The following is a 17,838-nucleotide window of genomic DNA, read 5'->3' on the forward strand; positions in this document are numbered from 1 at the left end:
GAAATAATTTTATCGTTTGTTTAAACAAAAATGGACCCAAAATCGCTCATTTTCAGTTTTTATTAGACAAATTGTGATTAGAAAATTACAGTATTACAAATTAATTGTTACAAAAGAAAGTTGTCCTTGGAATAAATTTCTTAGATAGTAATAACAAATGGCCTGTTCGTGGACAGCAAGTCCAAGTCTGATGCAAGATGTACATTGAAAGACCGTAAAAAATACTTATCTAAATCCAAACCATTAAAAAATTCATAATCAATAGAAATATGTAAGTTTAGTCATATCATATTCAACAATCCAGAAATAGTTTCTTTCTCCGATTGTTTTTATTAAATGCCAATTGCTTTCCAAACAATTGACCAGTACTACCTAAATAAATAATACCGTATCTAAGATTGTGGCCAATCTTATACCTAGATACTAAACCCTAATCAAAAGAGATAACCGTGAGATAAGCATTAAGCTTGGAGTACACATATCCAATGAGTGAACGATTTTTTTGCGTCCTCAAATATACGTTTTTATAATGTTATCATATAACAAAGCGAATTGGTTCATAACTATTTCTGCACTTCGTACATCATATCGCTTTTATATTGAGAATATGATATTTAAAATTAATTATCAAAGTAGTTCCCTAAAATTCTAATAAGAGCACTTAATCTTCTTTGGCTTCAATCACCCCTAAACAAGCACCCTAAAGCAGTAAAATACGATTAACTGGACTATTAGATAGAGTGACGTCGCGTTTATGGTCTGTTGACCTCCGGGTCACACCTGATCGTCATCAAGCCGATGACAAGTAGAGGCAATGCAATAGCCACTATGCTCTACATTGTTCTTTTCCCAGGAAGATGGTGATCATTAGCTCACTAAAAAGTAGCAATGTACTATATTTTGCCTGTCAAATTGACGTTCATAAGCATTCAACTGATATACACAATTAACATGCTGATTCTTGTGCGTTACAGTCAAAATGTAATTAAAAATATACCGAACATTTCGAAGTGAATGAGCCATTTACGAAATGATATGTGTGCTTCGAGTATTAGTCGGTAAACAAACAAGTACTAGTAATATCGTGGTCTATCTAGTGAGGGGTAATGAAACGTGATAAAACCTAAGAAGAAAACCAAAGCTTTTCGATATATGTGTACTTAAATCTTAAGTGTGTACTAAAGTTCTATAGTTACAGGGATGATCATTGATCAAGTTTGTAAAAAATTACCCTTGTTTGAGCTGTTAGGCTTTCACACTGCTTTTTTAAACAACGCGATTTAACTCGTGTTTTAAATTTAAATACATAAATCCCCATATATTCCCACGGATAGGTAGACAGTATTAAAATTTGTATTGGTTGAAATATACAGAAGTATCAAGTTTCAAAAAAGCTTTTATGCACGGGATTCATACAATAACTTTTTATAGAAAAATATGAAACGAAAATCTGTATATTTTCTATTGTTATATTTTTTACGATTCTACGAATAAAAAACTATTGTTTTCACTAAAATTTCGTGTCCAAATACTAGAAATTTTGCGGGAAAAATTGGTAGGTTTGATTTTTACGTCGAAAGTTTAAATCAAAAGCCCACCGAGTGGTTTCAAAATCAAAAAACAAAAACTGTGTACTGTAAAGCGTGATCAACAAACAGAAATCGCAAATCGCGCTTAAATTTTAGGATTCCGCATCCAGATTTTTACAACATAGTTTCCTATTAGATAACTCTAGCACTAAGAATAAATTTAATATTTTCGAGAACTTTGACAAACAAACACCATTTTTTTGTGACGACGTGTTTGCTTTTAACACACACACAAAGAATGCAGGGGTTGTCTACTCCTAGTCTGACTGTCTCTGTGGTATGGGCGTTAGTGCACACGACTGCTGAACAAGAGGTATCGGGTTCAATACTCCCATCAATAAAGTGCTATTGGTCTTTCCTAATTTATATTTGAATATTTCTCTATTTACAGTCTGGTACTGTGCCCTACAATGGACACGTGGCTATAGGATCGTCCCTCATTACATGGGACAAACATTATAAATGGCGTATTTCTAAACGAAGGTGTATTTCTTACTGCCAACAGTTTCGGTAAGTACATAGTAGTGATATTAGCAATCCATATTTTCACTCTCCTGTTTTCTCATAAACATCACGTGGTCCCATAATTGCTCTAAGTAATAATGCCCCGGTATTTCACTAACGGTTTAGTGTTTATACCGTAACCTTCACTCCCAAGGAGCTATTAACGTTATCGGGACGTAAACGTAACGTAATCGTTAACGTTACGATGTTTGTGGAAACCCGTTACACCTTTTGACTCGTAAACTGACCGACAACGGTATAATTAGTTTTGGTTTAGGAGGATTAGGTTTACTTGATATTGAGTTGTGATGAACTTGGCTACAGTAGGAATAATAGTTTTGATACTTTCATGTAAAATTTTTAGTAAAATAGTTGCTTTTATTTAATTCAATATAATCTAGAAGTAGTCATCAACTGTGTGATTTTTTAATACTATTTATTGTATGAATGGTATCAGACCGCCGGAGATAGGCTACAGTGGAAATCGGAAATCGAAATAGGGTAGGCCTTTGCCCAGCAGTGGGACGATACAGGCTTATAATAAAATAATAATAATAATTTATTGTATATTTTCTGTTCAAATATTTGACATTTAATATGACTTAACACAAATTAGTTCCTTTAATAAACACTAGGGGCGCTATTCAGTAATTCATTCCAGAAATACTGACAGCTACTCTGTAACTTACTGAGTGTAAAATTATTTACTTTATATTTGTTATTTTATTGCCATTGTTAATCAACATATAGCAGTGTTATTTCAAAAATGAAACTTTATAGGGTTCAACATAACGTCATTATTTCATACCAATCTTAAACCCAAGACATTATCACCATTTGCAATTTTTGACACACTATCAATAACTCAAATACTCAAAATGTATTTTCTAACGTGACTTTTTTCAATAAGTTTTGCGTCTTAAGGGATTGAAGACTCTCTTTGTCTTACCAGTTTTATCCCAGTCTTTGCTCTAGAGAGTTCATTGGAGTTTCAATCTAATTTGTAGTGTCGTTCAATTGAGCTTTATTATTGAATTATAAATTGAATACCATGTGTCATATCTAGTGGGAATATAATGTGACGGTTTTGAAATTAAATATTTAACTGAAACTCCAAATAATATAAAAGTTAAAAAAATGAAACGTTCATCTGATTCCGGAACTGTTCTTTTAAGTTTATATAAGTTTGAAGTCAAATGCTTGAAACTGAAACTATAACAATAAATAAGTCACGCGAGCAATTTTCAAATATCATCTTGCTTTAAATACTGCGGCATAATAAAACCTCCATTCATTTCAACTTATATCACCGAGTATAAAGATACCGAGCATGACGTTAAACTCCTAGTAAACTTAAACGTTGCCAAGCATGACTTTATTATTTAGAACATGACGCGAGACATGTTGTTCTCGAGTGAATTACATTCAAGCATTTATGGCAAGATTCTGATGCACTTGCACTGCGCTTGGTGACCTGATATTTCTTTCCGTTTTTTAATTTTTTTATTTACTTATCTATCTGCAACTTGATCCGTATATTTTTGCTTTTTGAAGTGCTTAAGCGAGGATATTCTCCCAAATGGCGGAGGGCTATGATTCCACCACGTTTGCATAGTGCAAGTTAGGGTTTTACCTCACATGCCCCTTAAGAAACAAATTATAGATCTACTACATTTTATTTAAACAATTGTAGCCTATTAACTTGAAAAAAAGATCCACATTTGGCTGGATTTGATATTTTTATGAATCTTAAATATATACATAAGTAAAAACACAGTGAAATCATAAAGCATATTAACTAAAACCGTTCATATTCTATCTCAACAAAGCTCATGTTGTAATAACATAAAATATTATTATTTATCCAAAACTTGCAAATGTATTATAATTTTATGCTTCTCCAAACTCGAGGAATCTAAACAAATAAAGTTAAATTCAACTGTATTTGAACGTGCCCTGTTATTCGCTGGTATATTTTGAAAATAAACATTTTCATAGCCTTACATTGTGATTTGGAATACAAAACGATGTTCATTACTCGTTTTGTTTGAAACAACGCAGATTTCAACTTTGTGAAAGGAGCGATGGATTGGAGATTATGTTTTAAGACTAATGTGGGCGTAGTGGGAATAAACACATAAATAAAATGGTATTGTTGTGTTGAGGGCAACATAAAAAACGCAATAAATAGAATCAAGTTAATTATTTGATAACTTAAAAGACTTTTGAATAAAATCATCATCACTGTAAACGGCCTCTCCAAATGTAATGATACTTGACTTTTACAAAACTTCAATTTATCAACAAACAAAAAATAACTCTACCTTAAAAAATCGGCCAGTTACAAAGTGACTTATTAAGATGTCATCTAGACAAATAAAGTTCTTTATCTAAATATGAAAAACACCTAAAACTCAAATTTAATCATAATATTTCGGTTAAAATATATATACCCTTGTAGCTCTTAACTATCAACCACTTAAAATCCCAACCGGCCTTCATTACCCAATAAGACTGCACCTAAACAATTAAAAAACTTGCTACACCTATTGTTAAAATCACAAAAAGGGTACCAAATTCCCTTACTACATTCAACAACAATGGCCGCCGGAGAAGCCATTCACAAGTGTCAATTTTTGACATCGTGACCGCAAACTGTCACCACCCGTCATGTCCGGGAACACTGAAATCCCTTTGACGTTTTAATACCCGTATAAAAGTGGTGTTTTCACGGCAAAATTACTGCATAAATAGCGGTTTTCTCCCGGGATTATTGCAGACTCCTAGCTAAATGGCCTGGGTTTCTAGTCGAGTATTAAACGCTCCTATTTGGTCTGACCCTAAAATAAAATTGGGATAATGTACTCTACTACAGATTCTCGAAATGATTACTTGTGTTTAGAGATTAGAAGAATTAATGTATAATATAACTCGTATACATGAAATTATGTGTTTACATTGGATTATCCAATCTTATTATAATAATTAAAAATGCCTTGTTTTAAATTGCTAACTCATAGCCGTTTCAAAATTTTGCTATCAAATCTCTACGGACAATAAATAACTGTATTTTTACGAACTATCAGGTAAACAATATTTTACTATCTACATTTTTATAAAATATGGATCAACCCTAACAACAAATTATAAAATGCGGCCTTCATATTTACCATAAGTTTACCTTACTGTCACTTAACTCAAATTCCCTATAACTACACCTCCAAAAAACTCCCATATTTATATAAAAAATCATAAAACACAAAAGTCCCTCAACACAACAGCCAGTAATCAAACAGACTCACCACATCAATAATCTGTTGCAGCGTCAATCCGAACCGGACCTCGAGAGGCTCGCTCTCGTTTGCCACTGGCCTCTCCAGCGTGTTGTACGATGCCAACAAAGCGTTCAGAAGACGCTTCTCGTGGGGACCTTGCTCCGATACTGGAATAAAAGAGACAGGTTAGGATATACCTTAAAAATTGGGTAACTTTTTGGTGAATTGCACTAGGTAATTTAAGTTTTTGGGCTAGTTCCGCGCTATGTGTTTCTTTTTGTCTTTTACAAACACAAAACAGACATAAAATGCCTTATAACCTTAAGTATTTATATATAAAATATAATAACCTTAAGTATTTTTTGTAGTCATACAAATAGCTAACCCAACCTGCTCTTGGTCAGCGTGGTGGATTCAAGATCTAACCCCTCGTTTAAGAGAAGACCCTTGCCCAGCAGTAGGACAGTATGGGTTAGAAAAATACTAATAGGTCCAGTCCATGTCCCAGTATGGGAAGTCAAACGTTGGTTTGCCAGCAATGGCAGCGACATGGTGACTAAAATCACTGCACCACGCACCCACGCTTGCTATGTCAGTTACCCTTATAATTACTTGGTGCAATCAACCCTTAGCAAAATTCACCTTAGTTAAAATTGTGGTCTAAAGCACTACTACTGTTGTTGAAAAATCACACAGAATTTAGAAGAAAATATTTGAAAAGCAAACATCGCCTCTTGGGACCCGCTTTACTGCGATTTTGTTATCTCAAAAGACGTGACTGAAATAGTTGATCTTTAGATACAGATTTTTTTCTAAAATAAACTGTAAAGGCACAAATTCAAGAGTATTTTATTAAAACAAAAACAGTAATGTGCTTTAGACCTTACTAAAACAATATTTGCGAAAACAAAGCCAAATATGAGCTCGAAAAATTTCAATTTTATTAATTTTCAAACACTAAAGTCTGTGGTAAGAGCTGAGGTGTTTTACGAAAGTCCACTTTACCTTCTTAGATATAAGATTCAATTTACTCTGCGGCCATAAGTAAACACAACTTAGTTCAATAACAAATCGGAATCTTTCCCTTGTAACGTAGGACATGTATATGGAAATCACTTATCGTAAATATATTCAGTAGATATAAATATTTATCAGAATATCACCCGTTTACTACAACAAAGTATCACTGTGTAGAGATTTTGGGTGTTTTTCTAAGACTTTCCTTCAAGTATTTGGTACAATGTATGGGCTTCGTGTTTCGTAAGTAAGTTATTTGCAGTTTGTATGCAATCTGATGGTTTATGAATGTATGAAGTGGTTTGTGTTTTCTGATATGTATATTCTATTGACATAGAACTAAATACATCAGAAAAGTAAAAGTATGTAATATAACTGATCCATATTTTAATCCATACCAAGCATCCTTTAAAAAAGCTTCGTTTTAGAATCCAACATGATACGGTTGTTTAAGTTGTTCTGTTGTTTGAGAGTGAATATAAAAACATATTGCTTACGCGTATGGGCAAGCCAAAGGATTCATATTTCGATCCCAACTATACAAGAAATATTATAGACATTACTACCATTTCATCAACAAAAACGCTCTATTAATCGACCTACACATAATGAAAATATTAACCCACCGAACAAAGGCACACAATAATTTACGAGGCAAAAAGAATTAAGAGCAACACAGACCATATTTTTCACAACAAATTGGACAAATCCCTGTAGTTCCGAACACAACTACGATACATTTGGCACAAGAGTAACGGCTAGATAAGCCACGCACCTGTACTGTAATAGGCATATCGACCACTCTTAATTCAACGACATAAAGTTCATTTTCCCAATACACGTAATGCCCACAAGAGTCCGGCTCGAAGGATCAGCAATAAACACTCATTTTAGCGGCTTACAATGCTCTTATACTTGATGTATAAAGGCTAGAGTGTGACAAGTATAACACACTCGTACCACCGGATTAGTGCGTAAGAAAAGGATAGATTTATGTCTCTCTGCTTCGTGAAAAATCGGTTTTAGGTCTCGGGTTTTAGTATGGTCTAATAGTTTTTTTAGCTGCTATGAATCTTGTTCGTTCTTACATAAATCTGCTTTAAGCTGAGGACTCTTAAATGTAATGGCTATAAATAGGCTGAGTTTTCTGTCCCTCTCATGAATTTGTTATAAGAAAGAGATGGTATTAACAAATACGTTTGTTTTAGTAATCTAATTACCTTTCGTTCTTTTCTTTTTTAAAGTGAAACAAAATGTTATTTAAATTGATCATGTCACATTCTTTCCTGAGACTAATTTCTTTGAGGTTTACACAACAGTTGCCGAACCGTCGATGTCTCGTTCAGCTCTGTATATTTAAAAAAATGTGTCAGCAACTTTTGACAAACTATAGAAGAGTTACGGCTTTTAGTACTGTATAGAAAAATTAAATTCGGCCTATCTAAAAAAATTGCTTGGCATAAATGACTTATGTTCTTTTACAGACAACTTACTTTTCATGTAATTAGGCAGCTTAAAAATATACCTAAAACAAATACTAATTAAGAGTAAAATAAACAAAAAAATCATTAAAGCAGAAACAAGGCCGTGGCGGTCAGAATTCAGTCATTTATTTTGTTTACTCCTCGCCATAATGGATTTGCAAAACTTTTAACTGGCTGCCTGTTTACGTGTTTTTGTTTTTACGATTTGCTCACATAGAAGGAAAATAATATAAAGTTTATGGTACGAGTAATGTCTGGAACTGGGTACCTACGAGATTTATTCATTTGTGTTTTCAATCAGCGAATATTGCGGTGTTAGCATTTTATTTTATAGTTCAGCGTTTCAATTTAATAGATAGTCAAAATATGTTTTTCAAACAATTTAGGATATAATCTATGCTGAAGTGAAGTTAGATCGAAGTTTTGAAATTAAAAAACAACAGTGCCTCGATTCTCTTCTACTATCGACTACCGACAATCGAACTGTCATCGAGAAATTTAACAGCGCCTCTGACGGGTGTCGTAGGAAACATTTTGGCAGTACATTCTAAATGTCAAAATTCGATAGCTAGCCGGTTGTCGGTAGTCGATAGTGGTAGAGAATCGAGGTACAGAATCTTGGTCACTTGACATCAAACAGCGATGCGTTCTCGTATTTCGAAACAGGTATCTACATATTTGTGCCAAAAATACTAACAAAATTAAAATCTGGCCAATTTCGTTCCTACTAAATATGGAAACCATATTTGTATTAAACCAACTCCTTAAGTTTTAAAATTTCTCAGTTTATATTCTAAAATATTATAGCTAAATAATGTTCTACAGTAAACGTACACGGTACATAAACAGGTAACTATCTTAAGGCCCGAGTGTAATTGTATAGCACGGCTTGTTAAACACACGTTACACTAACACCAATATCACACGCTCTGCCTCGTGAGACTGTCTTAGATATAGCTTAGACACGGATTTTAAGGCGTTTGATATTGATAGAGGTAACATTATAGAGGCATCTTTAATACGTAAAAACTATTGTATATTAAGGCTATGATATTTTAGTAGCTATTCACAAATATAAAACGATTGTATATCTTCTAAGTTATTTCCTTAGGTGGTAGGCAGACAGTGACTATTCAGCCAAATTTGATTTTAGATTTATGTAATACATTAATTTAAATTGTCCTGTGAAAATTTTGACAATAATATTCAGAAACCAAGATCTAACGAAAACCTAACACACATGTTTATTCTGTTGATAAATGATAAGACAAAAATGGCATACAAACTAACAAATCACTGATCTTTAATACAAAAATACTACGATTTTCGGACTAAGAACCATCTCCATTAGTCATAAATAGAAATACATCCTAAACTAATATTCGTAGAGGAGAACGTACACGTAACACAAATATGTATGTCAGGCGAATATCGAATTAGCTGAAATCTGATTATACCATTACTAGAAGACTAATAACATTTAGTATTAGAGATACTGGTTAAAGCAAATACAAATATATAGAGTGATATATCGAATTCTGTGGGGAATATAGTAGCCTAAAGGTATGGAAATGTAGGTTTATATAAGTGGCTGGATTGACCGCCACTGGCAAAATATTTTTACGTAAAGAAATTTTTAACACTTTTTCGCGTTATATGTTTATTAACGAATTAATTATATGTATAAAGCTACACGGGATTCAACACAACATTATTATGAATGCATAAGTCCATTATTTCATACATATTCGGCCATTCTATGATTTTTATAGTCCACCCGTAAAAGATAAAAAAGTAGCAATTCTCGAATCATCAAAATAGTTTCCTGGGCACGGAGCCCAGCCCCCGAAGCTAGCTGACTAACACCAAATTAATTTCTGAAGGAAAATTCTTAACATTTGGGGCTCCAAGCCCAAGAATTATGTGGATTCAAACCTTTTAAATCAAATTCAGTCCCCATTGAACTATCATCAACTACTATCATCAACATCAACTATTCAAATACCAGGAAAAGGCTAACATTTGAAAAGCAAATCCAGACTTAAAAACTATGTAGTAAAGTAAAATAAAGTAAATTGTGTATCTGCGTGGCGCGGTGCGGTCGTAGTAGTTAATCCATTCAAGGATTAACGCTACCACCCGTGGTAGGGCCGCTGAATTTAGAGGAAGAATACCGGCTTTATTTCAATGAGACAGACAACTGGGTATGTTTTTTTTATTTGTTGTTGTTCCGTGGAGTTCTGGTTAAAGATTCATGATCGTACTGTAGCGAGTTTGTCTACAGTCAGTACTATTGTCTATCGAAAGTTTGACATTTAAAAAGTACTTTAAAAATAACTTTTTTAAGAAGAATACCCGCTCAAAATTCGATTGATTGTCGCGGAAATGTGAAAAATCATACAAACAACAATTTAGAAGCTAGATGTATAAGTATAAACAGACACAATTACTATTTAATAGCGATTATCAAAAACTGTGTGAGGATCTTTTTAGCACCATAGAAAATAGCTAAATCTTAGCCACTACAGCCCCAAACCACATACGCCTATGACTTTTACTTACATTAGCAAACATTCTTGGCCAAACAACACTCGCATACTTAATCCAACTTATAACTCTTACTACTTTTACACCTCTTCCTTATCATCGTAATATCATAGTTTATTTTCAATGTACCAAACAACTTGTGGTCATAAACTTACTAGCAACAGCAAATATAACTAACAACCCTGTAAAGTAAGTGCGATGTACTTCGGTAAGGTTATATTGAATAAACTGCAAGCGGCCAGCATGTGTGATTTTCGGAGAGGATAGTACATTTTTGATTGGTGATGCCTTAAAAATTTACAGTGTTTTAGGTGGAACTGGCGTTGCAGGCAAAGAAGCGTCTTGTCGATTTTAATAGATCGAAATATCATCGATTTTGAATAGCAAATTGTGGAAATAAGTAGGTATGTTTTAATGCAATTTATTTACTATACGTCATCAACATTGTTATATAGATGGTGTAATAAATAGTTTTAAAGTTTCGTTCATGATAATACAGTTGAAAAATGTTTTATATCAAAACGATACCAGAAATCTTGAATACATTTTGTCCTTTTTAATAAATACTTATAAATAGCAATCAAATTCACGTTTCGATAGCCTGTTAAAACGCAAAACCGTAACATTCGAACAAAATATCAAGTGTGCTTATAAAAATATCGTAAACAGCACAACCACTCAAATACATTATAATAAAGCCCCTAAAATTATACCCGCCATCATTGCCACTGTAAAAAATATTTTATTATTCAATTGGCAACATGATTCGCCGGGAAATGAGTGAAATGACTGAGTGGTGTTAAGTACTTTTTCAATATAAGCAAACGAATGTTAAAATGAGAGCAGAAATAATATCACATATTTATATTTTGCAAAGAAAAATATTGTGGTCACGAAATCTGATTTACGAACTGCTTTTTAATTTACTTTTTTTTTCTGGAATGCACTTGTCATATTTTAAAATGGAACGCAATTATGTTTCGTTGGTGAATATGCAACTTTAATTTTACCGCAAAAATAATGTTGGTTCCGTGGTTAAAATATTGTATGACATTAATGAAAATACTTTTAATACGTGTCTTTATATTCTTAGCTTCGATTCTTTGGAAACTGTCGCAGACAATCAGGTGATTGTGAATTTTGATAACGAAATCATACAAAACAGGAGATAGAATTGTCTTTGAGACCTTTTTTCTAAGTAGTTGGTTGATGACGTGAACAAAGAGACATTCGACCAACATTTTTTGAGCGCGATAAATATGCAAAAGAGAGCAATTATTTGTGGATTGCACAAATAATTGTTCCGTGTGGGAATAGAACTCACGACGCAATAGCGTGGCGACCTAAACCACTGCGCCACGGAGTCAGTCAATTTTGGTATCAGATAACCCTATGTATTTATTTGTCAAGAGTAAACAATGAAAATAAAATCGCTATATACGGTGATAGTAATTGTGGTAACACATAGTAAGTAATCACATACCAAACAGTTTCCTTCACCGATAGTTTCATTTGATCACATCGATTAAGTCAAGCGTGGCAGCGTTGAAGGCGATATTAAACGTTTGTTGTCCAAAAGTCACTCGTGTGTACAAGCCTTCTTGTTTTGGTAGGCTTGTCATGTAAGGCTATGGACATATGTCATATAGAAGTGAAGGCGTGGCGGAAGTGAAGCGTGTATTGTTCTATTTAAAAAATTCTTTAAACGGACAACCATGCCTGTTGTATTCAGCATTAAAAATGTTTCTGTTACTATTTTATGAGATGTGACCCCAAAAGAGATTTACTTTCTTAACCAAGATTTGGGAAAAAGTTTATTGAGAAAAACTGTATCTATAGAATTTGTCACGTATTGGAATGTTAAAGGATTAATAATAATGGCGCAACCCTGTACCTACTTATAAACACTTTTTTAAGGCTTAGCTCTGTACTTAAAAGCACGTACTTTAAAAAAATGGAAAGAAAGAAAACCTGTTGAAAAGATTTTTCTCGCGTATCGTCGCGTTATCAGTCAGAAGCGAAAATGGATACGTTACGTTAATGAAAGATCTTGATGAAATATGTTCTAGCCAATAATTGTCCTTTAGTTTAGATACCATAGATAAAAATATTTATGAAATAACACTTTGCATAGATAGTCGCTTAGTCGATAGAAATCTGACTACTACAAGCACTTTATTAGACACAATACATCAACGCCTTTATTACTAAGAATGTCACAACACACGTCTTATTACAGTCTTGAAAATTTCAAGTAATTCGGAGGGTCGGGGCGCAAATAAATTGCGTAGGCGACATTCCTTTGTCTGGTGGGATTAGATTACAATGATTGCCAACTCAGCCTCCCCTCTAACTAGCCGAATAAAACGATTATCTGACAAGATAACGTGTTTTGTTACGAATATAATTGAATATCATATTTGTCTGTCATTGTGATGTTTTTTGTAAGGCTGGTTTTAATGCAGGTTGAATTAAAACGGTTGAAAAAAACATTTGCTTTTTTGTTTTATGTAATTGGGTGACAGTTTGTAGTTATCTCTCAGTGTACAAAAGACATACACATCGTTCCAAATGCTATAGAGATTTATTAGAATAAATCAATTATAATATATAATAGGATTATATATTAATCATGCAACGGGAAAGTTTAAAAGTCATAAATCTATACTAATATTATAAAGCTGAAGAGTTTGTTTGTTTGTTTGTTTGTTTGTTTGTTTGTTTGAACGCGCTAATCTCAGGAACTACTGGTCCGATTTGAAAAATTCTTTCAGTGTTAGATAGCCCATTTATTGAGGAAGGCTATAGGCTATATATCATCACGCTAAGACCAATAGGAGCAGAGTAGCAATAAAGAATGTTACAAAAACGGGGAAAATTATGACCCATTCTCTCTTAAATGTGACGCAAGCGAAGTTGCGCGGGTCGGCTAGTTTAATCATAACTCTTTGATCGACCCAAAAATCTAACTTGTGAATTCAATTTGTTGATCTAAATACCAAAATCAGCAAAATATTTCAGAGCAACCCATAAGTTTAACTAAATTTATAGTCAGTTTTACTGCTTCGAAATAGAACGGTTATCTTTCTTAGTGAAAAAATATATTTAAAAGATTATCTCAGTTTCCTTTTCCATCTCAATCTCACATTTTCAAACATCGTTTAGACATATCATATCTTAATTCATATACACATCACGCCTGTGATTCTCAAAAAGGTACGTTCACTTTTCGCCATTTATAATTATAGACCCAAGTTATAGGGGACTTATACCCGTACTTTTTAACTCATCTTTAAGCCACATTCCCGTTCCCAACAAGTAGCTATAAGGGTCTATCCTCATTCTCTTTCTCTTAGCCCTTTTTCAAGTGCGTCTGTACCAAGCGTAGATAGCTCTGTATGCAAGCAGTTGAAACTTTGAAAGTACCGATAATCTCATGGTACAGAGGGTCTCCGTTCAACATAAGTGTAGGAATGAAGAGGCCCTATTCATGTCCGTTTTATCACTTGAGTGACTACTTTTGGATAGAACGGTGGCCATTTTAATACCATTCTTTATATTTGGTATTTATTTCCAATGAGATAACGAGAACAGTTGCGCGATTTTGTATAATCGGTACCTACTGTGAAATATCGAGAAATTAACTGTTTAAAATTGGTTTCTAGAGTACACACTAGGGGACGCTGATCAGGTATTTATGCGTAATATCTGGATATTGGTAGTGGATCTTTTTTTCGTAAAGAACAATAATTCCGAAGAATTAAAGTTAACTATAAGATTATAATAATTAAGATTCCTATTATATTTTTAATTATTTGAAAAAATAATAGATTTCTACCTACTTGTCTTGAAAACAAACTATAAACCTAGTTTAATGCATCTTATAGCTCTGTTTTGGTATTGTTAGATTGCACTGAAATATTGCAAACATATGCAAATTCGATGACAGTGGTACTGCAACTTGAAGAGGATTTCGCTTCAGCGGGAATATGATTTATCTTGTATGAGCGTCAAGAGTGGTTGACACTTGATGCAAACATGCACTTGTTTCATAGCAAGGGTTAAACGTGTCTGAAGTTTGAATACGTTTTAAAAGACGATTTTCTGAATATATTAACAAATCTTAATTGGGAATATAAAAATGACGAACTGGATCTTTAAAGTAATTTACAAAGTTTCAAGACTTCGGATTACGTGTTTATACGCCGGATGTTTTTTTCTATTGTGATCTGTATCGATGATCTGAACTGATGAATAATCTGAAATAATATTTTTCTTGATTTATTCCTTTGAAAAATTTGCTACAATAAATGTTAAGAAGCTGTGAAAACGTACTAAAGATCCAAACAGACGTCTTTACACCAAAACCGTAAACAACCTTTAAAATGGCACACGAAAAACTCATATCCTGTGAGGAGCTTAGAACATTTTTATCCGTCGCCGGAGCGAGCATCTTGCGCGGACAATAACTGGCAGCTTACCCGCCGCTGCTTACATTAGGATAGCAATAAACCAGCATCAGAGAACTAATCTGTCGTTGCAACGCTCTACAGCCGCGATATTAACGCCAAGAGCTGTAGCGCGATTCTGTAGCTCGATTCTCTACTTCTGTCAACTACCGTCAAATGGCTATCGTGAAATTTACAAGAAGATCTGTTTAGCGCCTCTACCGGGCTTCGTAAGAACTATTTCTGCAGCACATTTTACTGTATAGTTGGTACTGTAGTATCGACATTTTGACATTTAGAATGTACTGCCAAAATAGTTCATACGACGCCCGTCAAAGGCGCTGATCAGATTTTCATACAAAATTTCTCGATGACAGGTCGGTTAGAAGTCGGTAGTCGATAGTACTATAGAATCGAGCTACTGTACTATGAATTAATTTCAGCGCTATACCCGCTTCTCTTATCTTCGTTGTTGGTACGTTTTACAGGTTTTTAGGGTTTCACTTTTAATCTATACCCTACGCCACAGTTTAAAAATATTTAACTATCAAAAAAGCTAGATCGACGAGTATTGTATGATACGTAATACTTTTATACCAGTGATATCAAAAGATAACACACCTATAATTCTTCACAATAGTTCAAAAACAAGAGTGATTCACCTCACAAAATACGGCTCCAAAGACCACATTAAGATGTCTACCTAAAGTTTGTAGTTCTAGAACAAAACTCAGTCTGGTGAGTAACAGTTGTTGCATTCCAAGCGATTGCATAGCTAGCAGTTACTGGGGAAACGAGACTCGGAATGTCTACTACCTTTTTAGTTTAAAATACAGTGACTTGATTCTGTTTAGTTTAGTTGTTCGGATGGATTAATTGAGCTTGTTTTAATGTGCTATAAGTTCTCAGGTTACTGATAGAATTGGAGTGTAAGGTGAAAGTTTCTTTCGATATTGTGTTGTATTTTGTCATTTTATAATTATGTTAGGCGTAATGCATGCAACGGCTATTTCGGCTTTGATTAAGAAAAATGTTAGGATCTATGAGAAGAAAACTGTGCATCAAATTAATCTTTCTTTTAAATTAAAGCTTCGAGAATTGTCAACACTCAAAACAATCGCAAACGAAAAACATCACCAAAATTTTTATCTTTACTGTAAACTTTAAGAAATAAAATTCATATATATTTTCCTTTTCCCTACATTAAATCACAGTAACAAAATACTTGGCAAATACTAGACCATAATTTGAAGCACAAATCCATTTCGCTAACAGGAGAGCAACATGTCGCCTCTATAATGTCCCTGGTACGTATAAACGCGTATTCGTGAACGAAAACACGTAAAGAATACGATTTATGTTCGTGTTTACACTACAAGTCTGGCTGGATATCGTGACGCGAGTGAATAACGTATTGTGTGCACGCAGTGGAACGTGCATTTTGTTTGTGAACGTTTCACATTAATTTTAATAGTTTTTGGTGAAGGAATTGTGTGATTTTGAGAAATTTTGCGTGATTTTTATGTTTTAAATTGTTAAAAACAGGAATAATTAAACATGGCGATTTACTAGTCACCTTTTGGTTACGTCATTGATATAAATAAAGGCTTTAACATATAACTATTAAGAGATTAATTTAAAAAAATATATCTAGTGGACCCAGGGGCTTTATCTATAATCGGTTTAGCAGTTAAAGCTAAAACTCAGAATAAACACATTACCCGATTAACAACCGTCGTATATAAAAAGTAAAATCGTTACATATTTCCAAATTATTTTCAATAGAAATGCATTTAACAGAACTAAAAACTATAAAATGTTGGAACACTTTATCGAAGTACATTGACATTAATCCATTATGGTGAACGTCGTATTGACAGGTTAAATTGATTTATCATTGAATTATACTCCAACAGGATTCCTAGTGGAAAATGAACGGAAAATTCAAGCTTTTAATGGTAAAATTGCATTAGATAGTACATGTATTTTGTTGAACATTTATTGCAATTTTATCCTGATAAGAGAGAGTTGAGTTTAAAAATATTTTTCGTTCCATTTTATTTTATCATATAGTTAACCTAGTGTCAAAGTTATTCGAGACGCCTGAAAAGCTTTTGAATAGACTCAACGACCGTTATCTTAATTGACAACAATCGGGACCAATATTTTGCGTACCCTCCAAAGCATAAAGACGCTCAGTTCAAATACCACTATGCGGTCACCCATCTATCAAATGACCGCGCGGTGAACGCGACTAAGAGTATAAGAGTTTTCGTGAAAACTCTATTAAATATTTTTATTTAGCTCGCGATTTTACTTGCTACTTTATTAAATTATGACATAGTAGCTCTTCATTTGTAACGTATTAAATATTTTGCTGAAAATCATAACAATTAATTTATTGGGACATCGTAATCAATTGTATAAATTCCCTCTCGATTCCCTGAATCAGTCATCATGATTCGATGCATGTTTTACTATTAATAATTATTTATAACAATTAAATATGTATGGATGGTTTAAATCAAATATAAAAAATCAACAATATCACGCCTGTTACACCCTAAGATTTAGCTTAGCTAGAGGTGTATAAAATACACCCACGTTTCGCCATTAGCAATGTAAGTTCCATGTAATAGGGGTAGCCTACTACCATTTACGTAACATGTTACCAAACTTAGGGCAAATAAAATAAAATTCAGAAATTTTCTTATAAAATGTTAAATAGATTTTGATAATATTTAGCATAGAGATAAATTACGTAGGCAAAGTCCCGAAGCTCCCAACTACGCAACTACGATAGTGAAACATAGATTCGCCTGTAAAACGGAGCAGTAGTACAATATTTAACTATGAATGTTACATCAAAGTGCTATCAATCAAGTGCGGTCGCCGCTCCGGAAATATTCAGCGACGCGTGACAGCCAATATCAGTACGCACTACTGTGACAACTGAATTATAGCAATTACCTTG

General features: G+C 33.5%; 1 protein-coding gene across 4 annotated transcripts in view; it reads right to left on the reverse strand.

The window, feature by feature from the left end:
- nAChRalpha6 (nicotinic acetylcholine receptor alpha6) overlaps positions 1-17,838 on the reverse strand; it is a 125,913-nt gene that overhangs the window by 39,222 nt on the left and 68,853 nt on the right. For all 4 annotated transcript variants that reach the window (XM_076120997.1, XM_076120979.1, XM_076121006.1 and 1 more), the window contains exon 2: positions 5,396-5,535. In XM_076120997.1, the coding sequence (XP_075977112.1) occupies positions 5,396-5,535 (140 nt within the window). The remainder of the gene's footprint in view (positions 1-5,395; positions 5,536-17,838) is intronic.

Source organism: Anticarsia gemmatalis, chromosome 1, assembly GCF_050436995.1.
Source record: "Anticarsia gemmatalis isolate Benzon Research Colony breed Stoneville strain chromosome 1, ilAntGemm2 primary, whole genome shotgun sequence".
NCBI lineage: Eukaryota > Metazoa > Arthropoda > Insecta > Lepidoptera > Erebidae > Anticarsia > Anticarsia gemmatalis.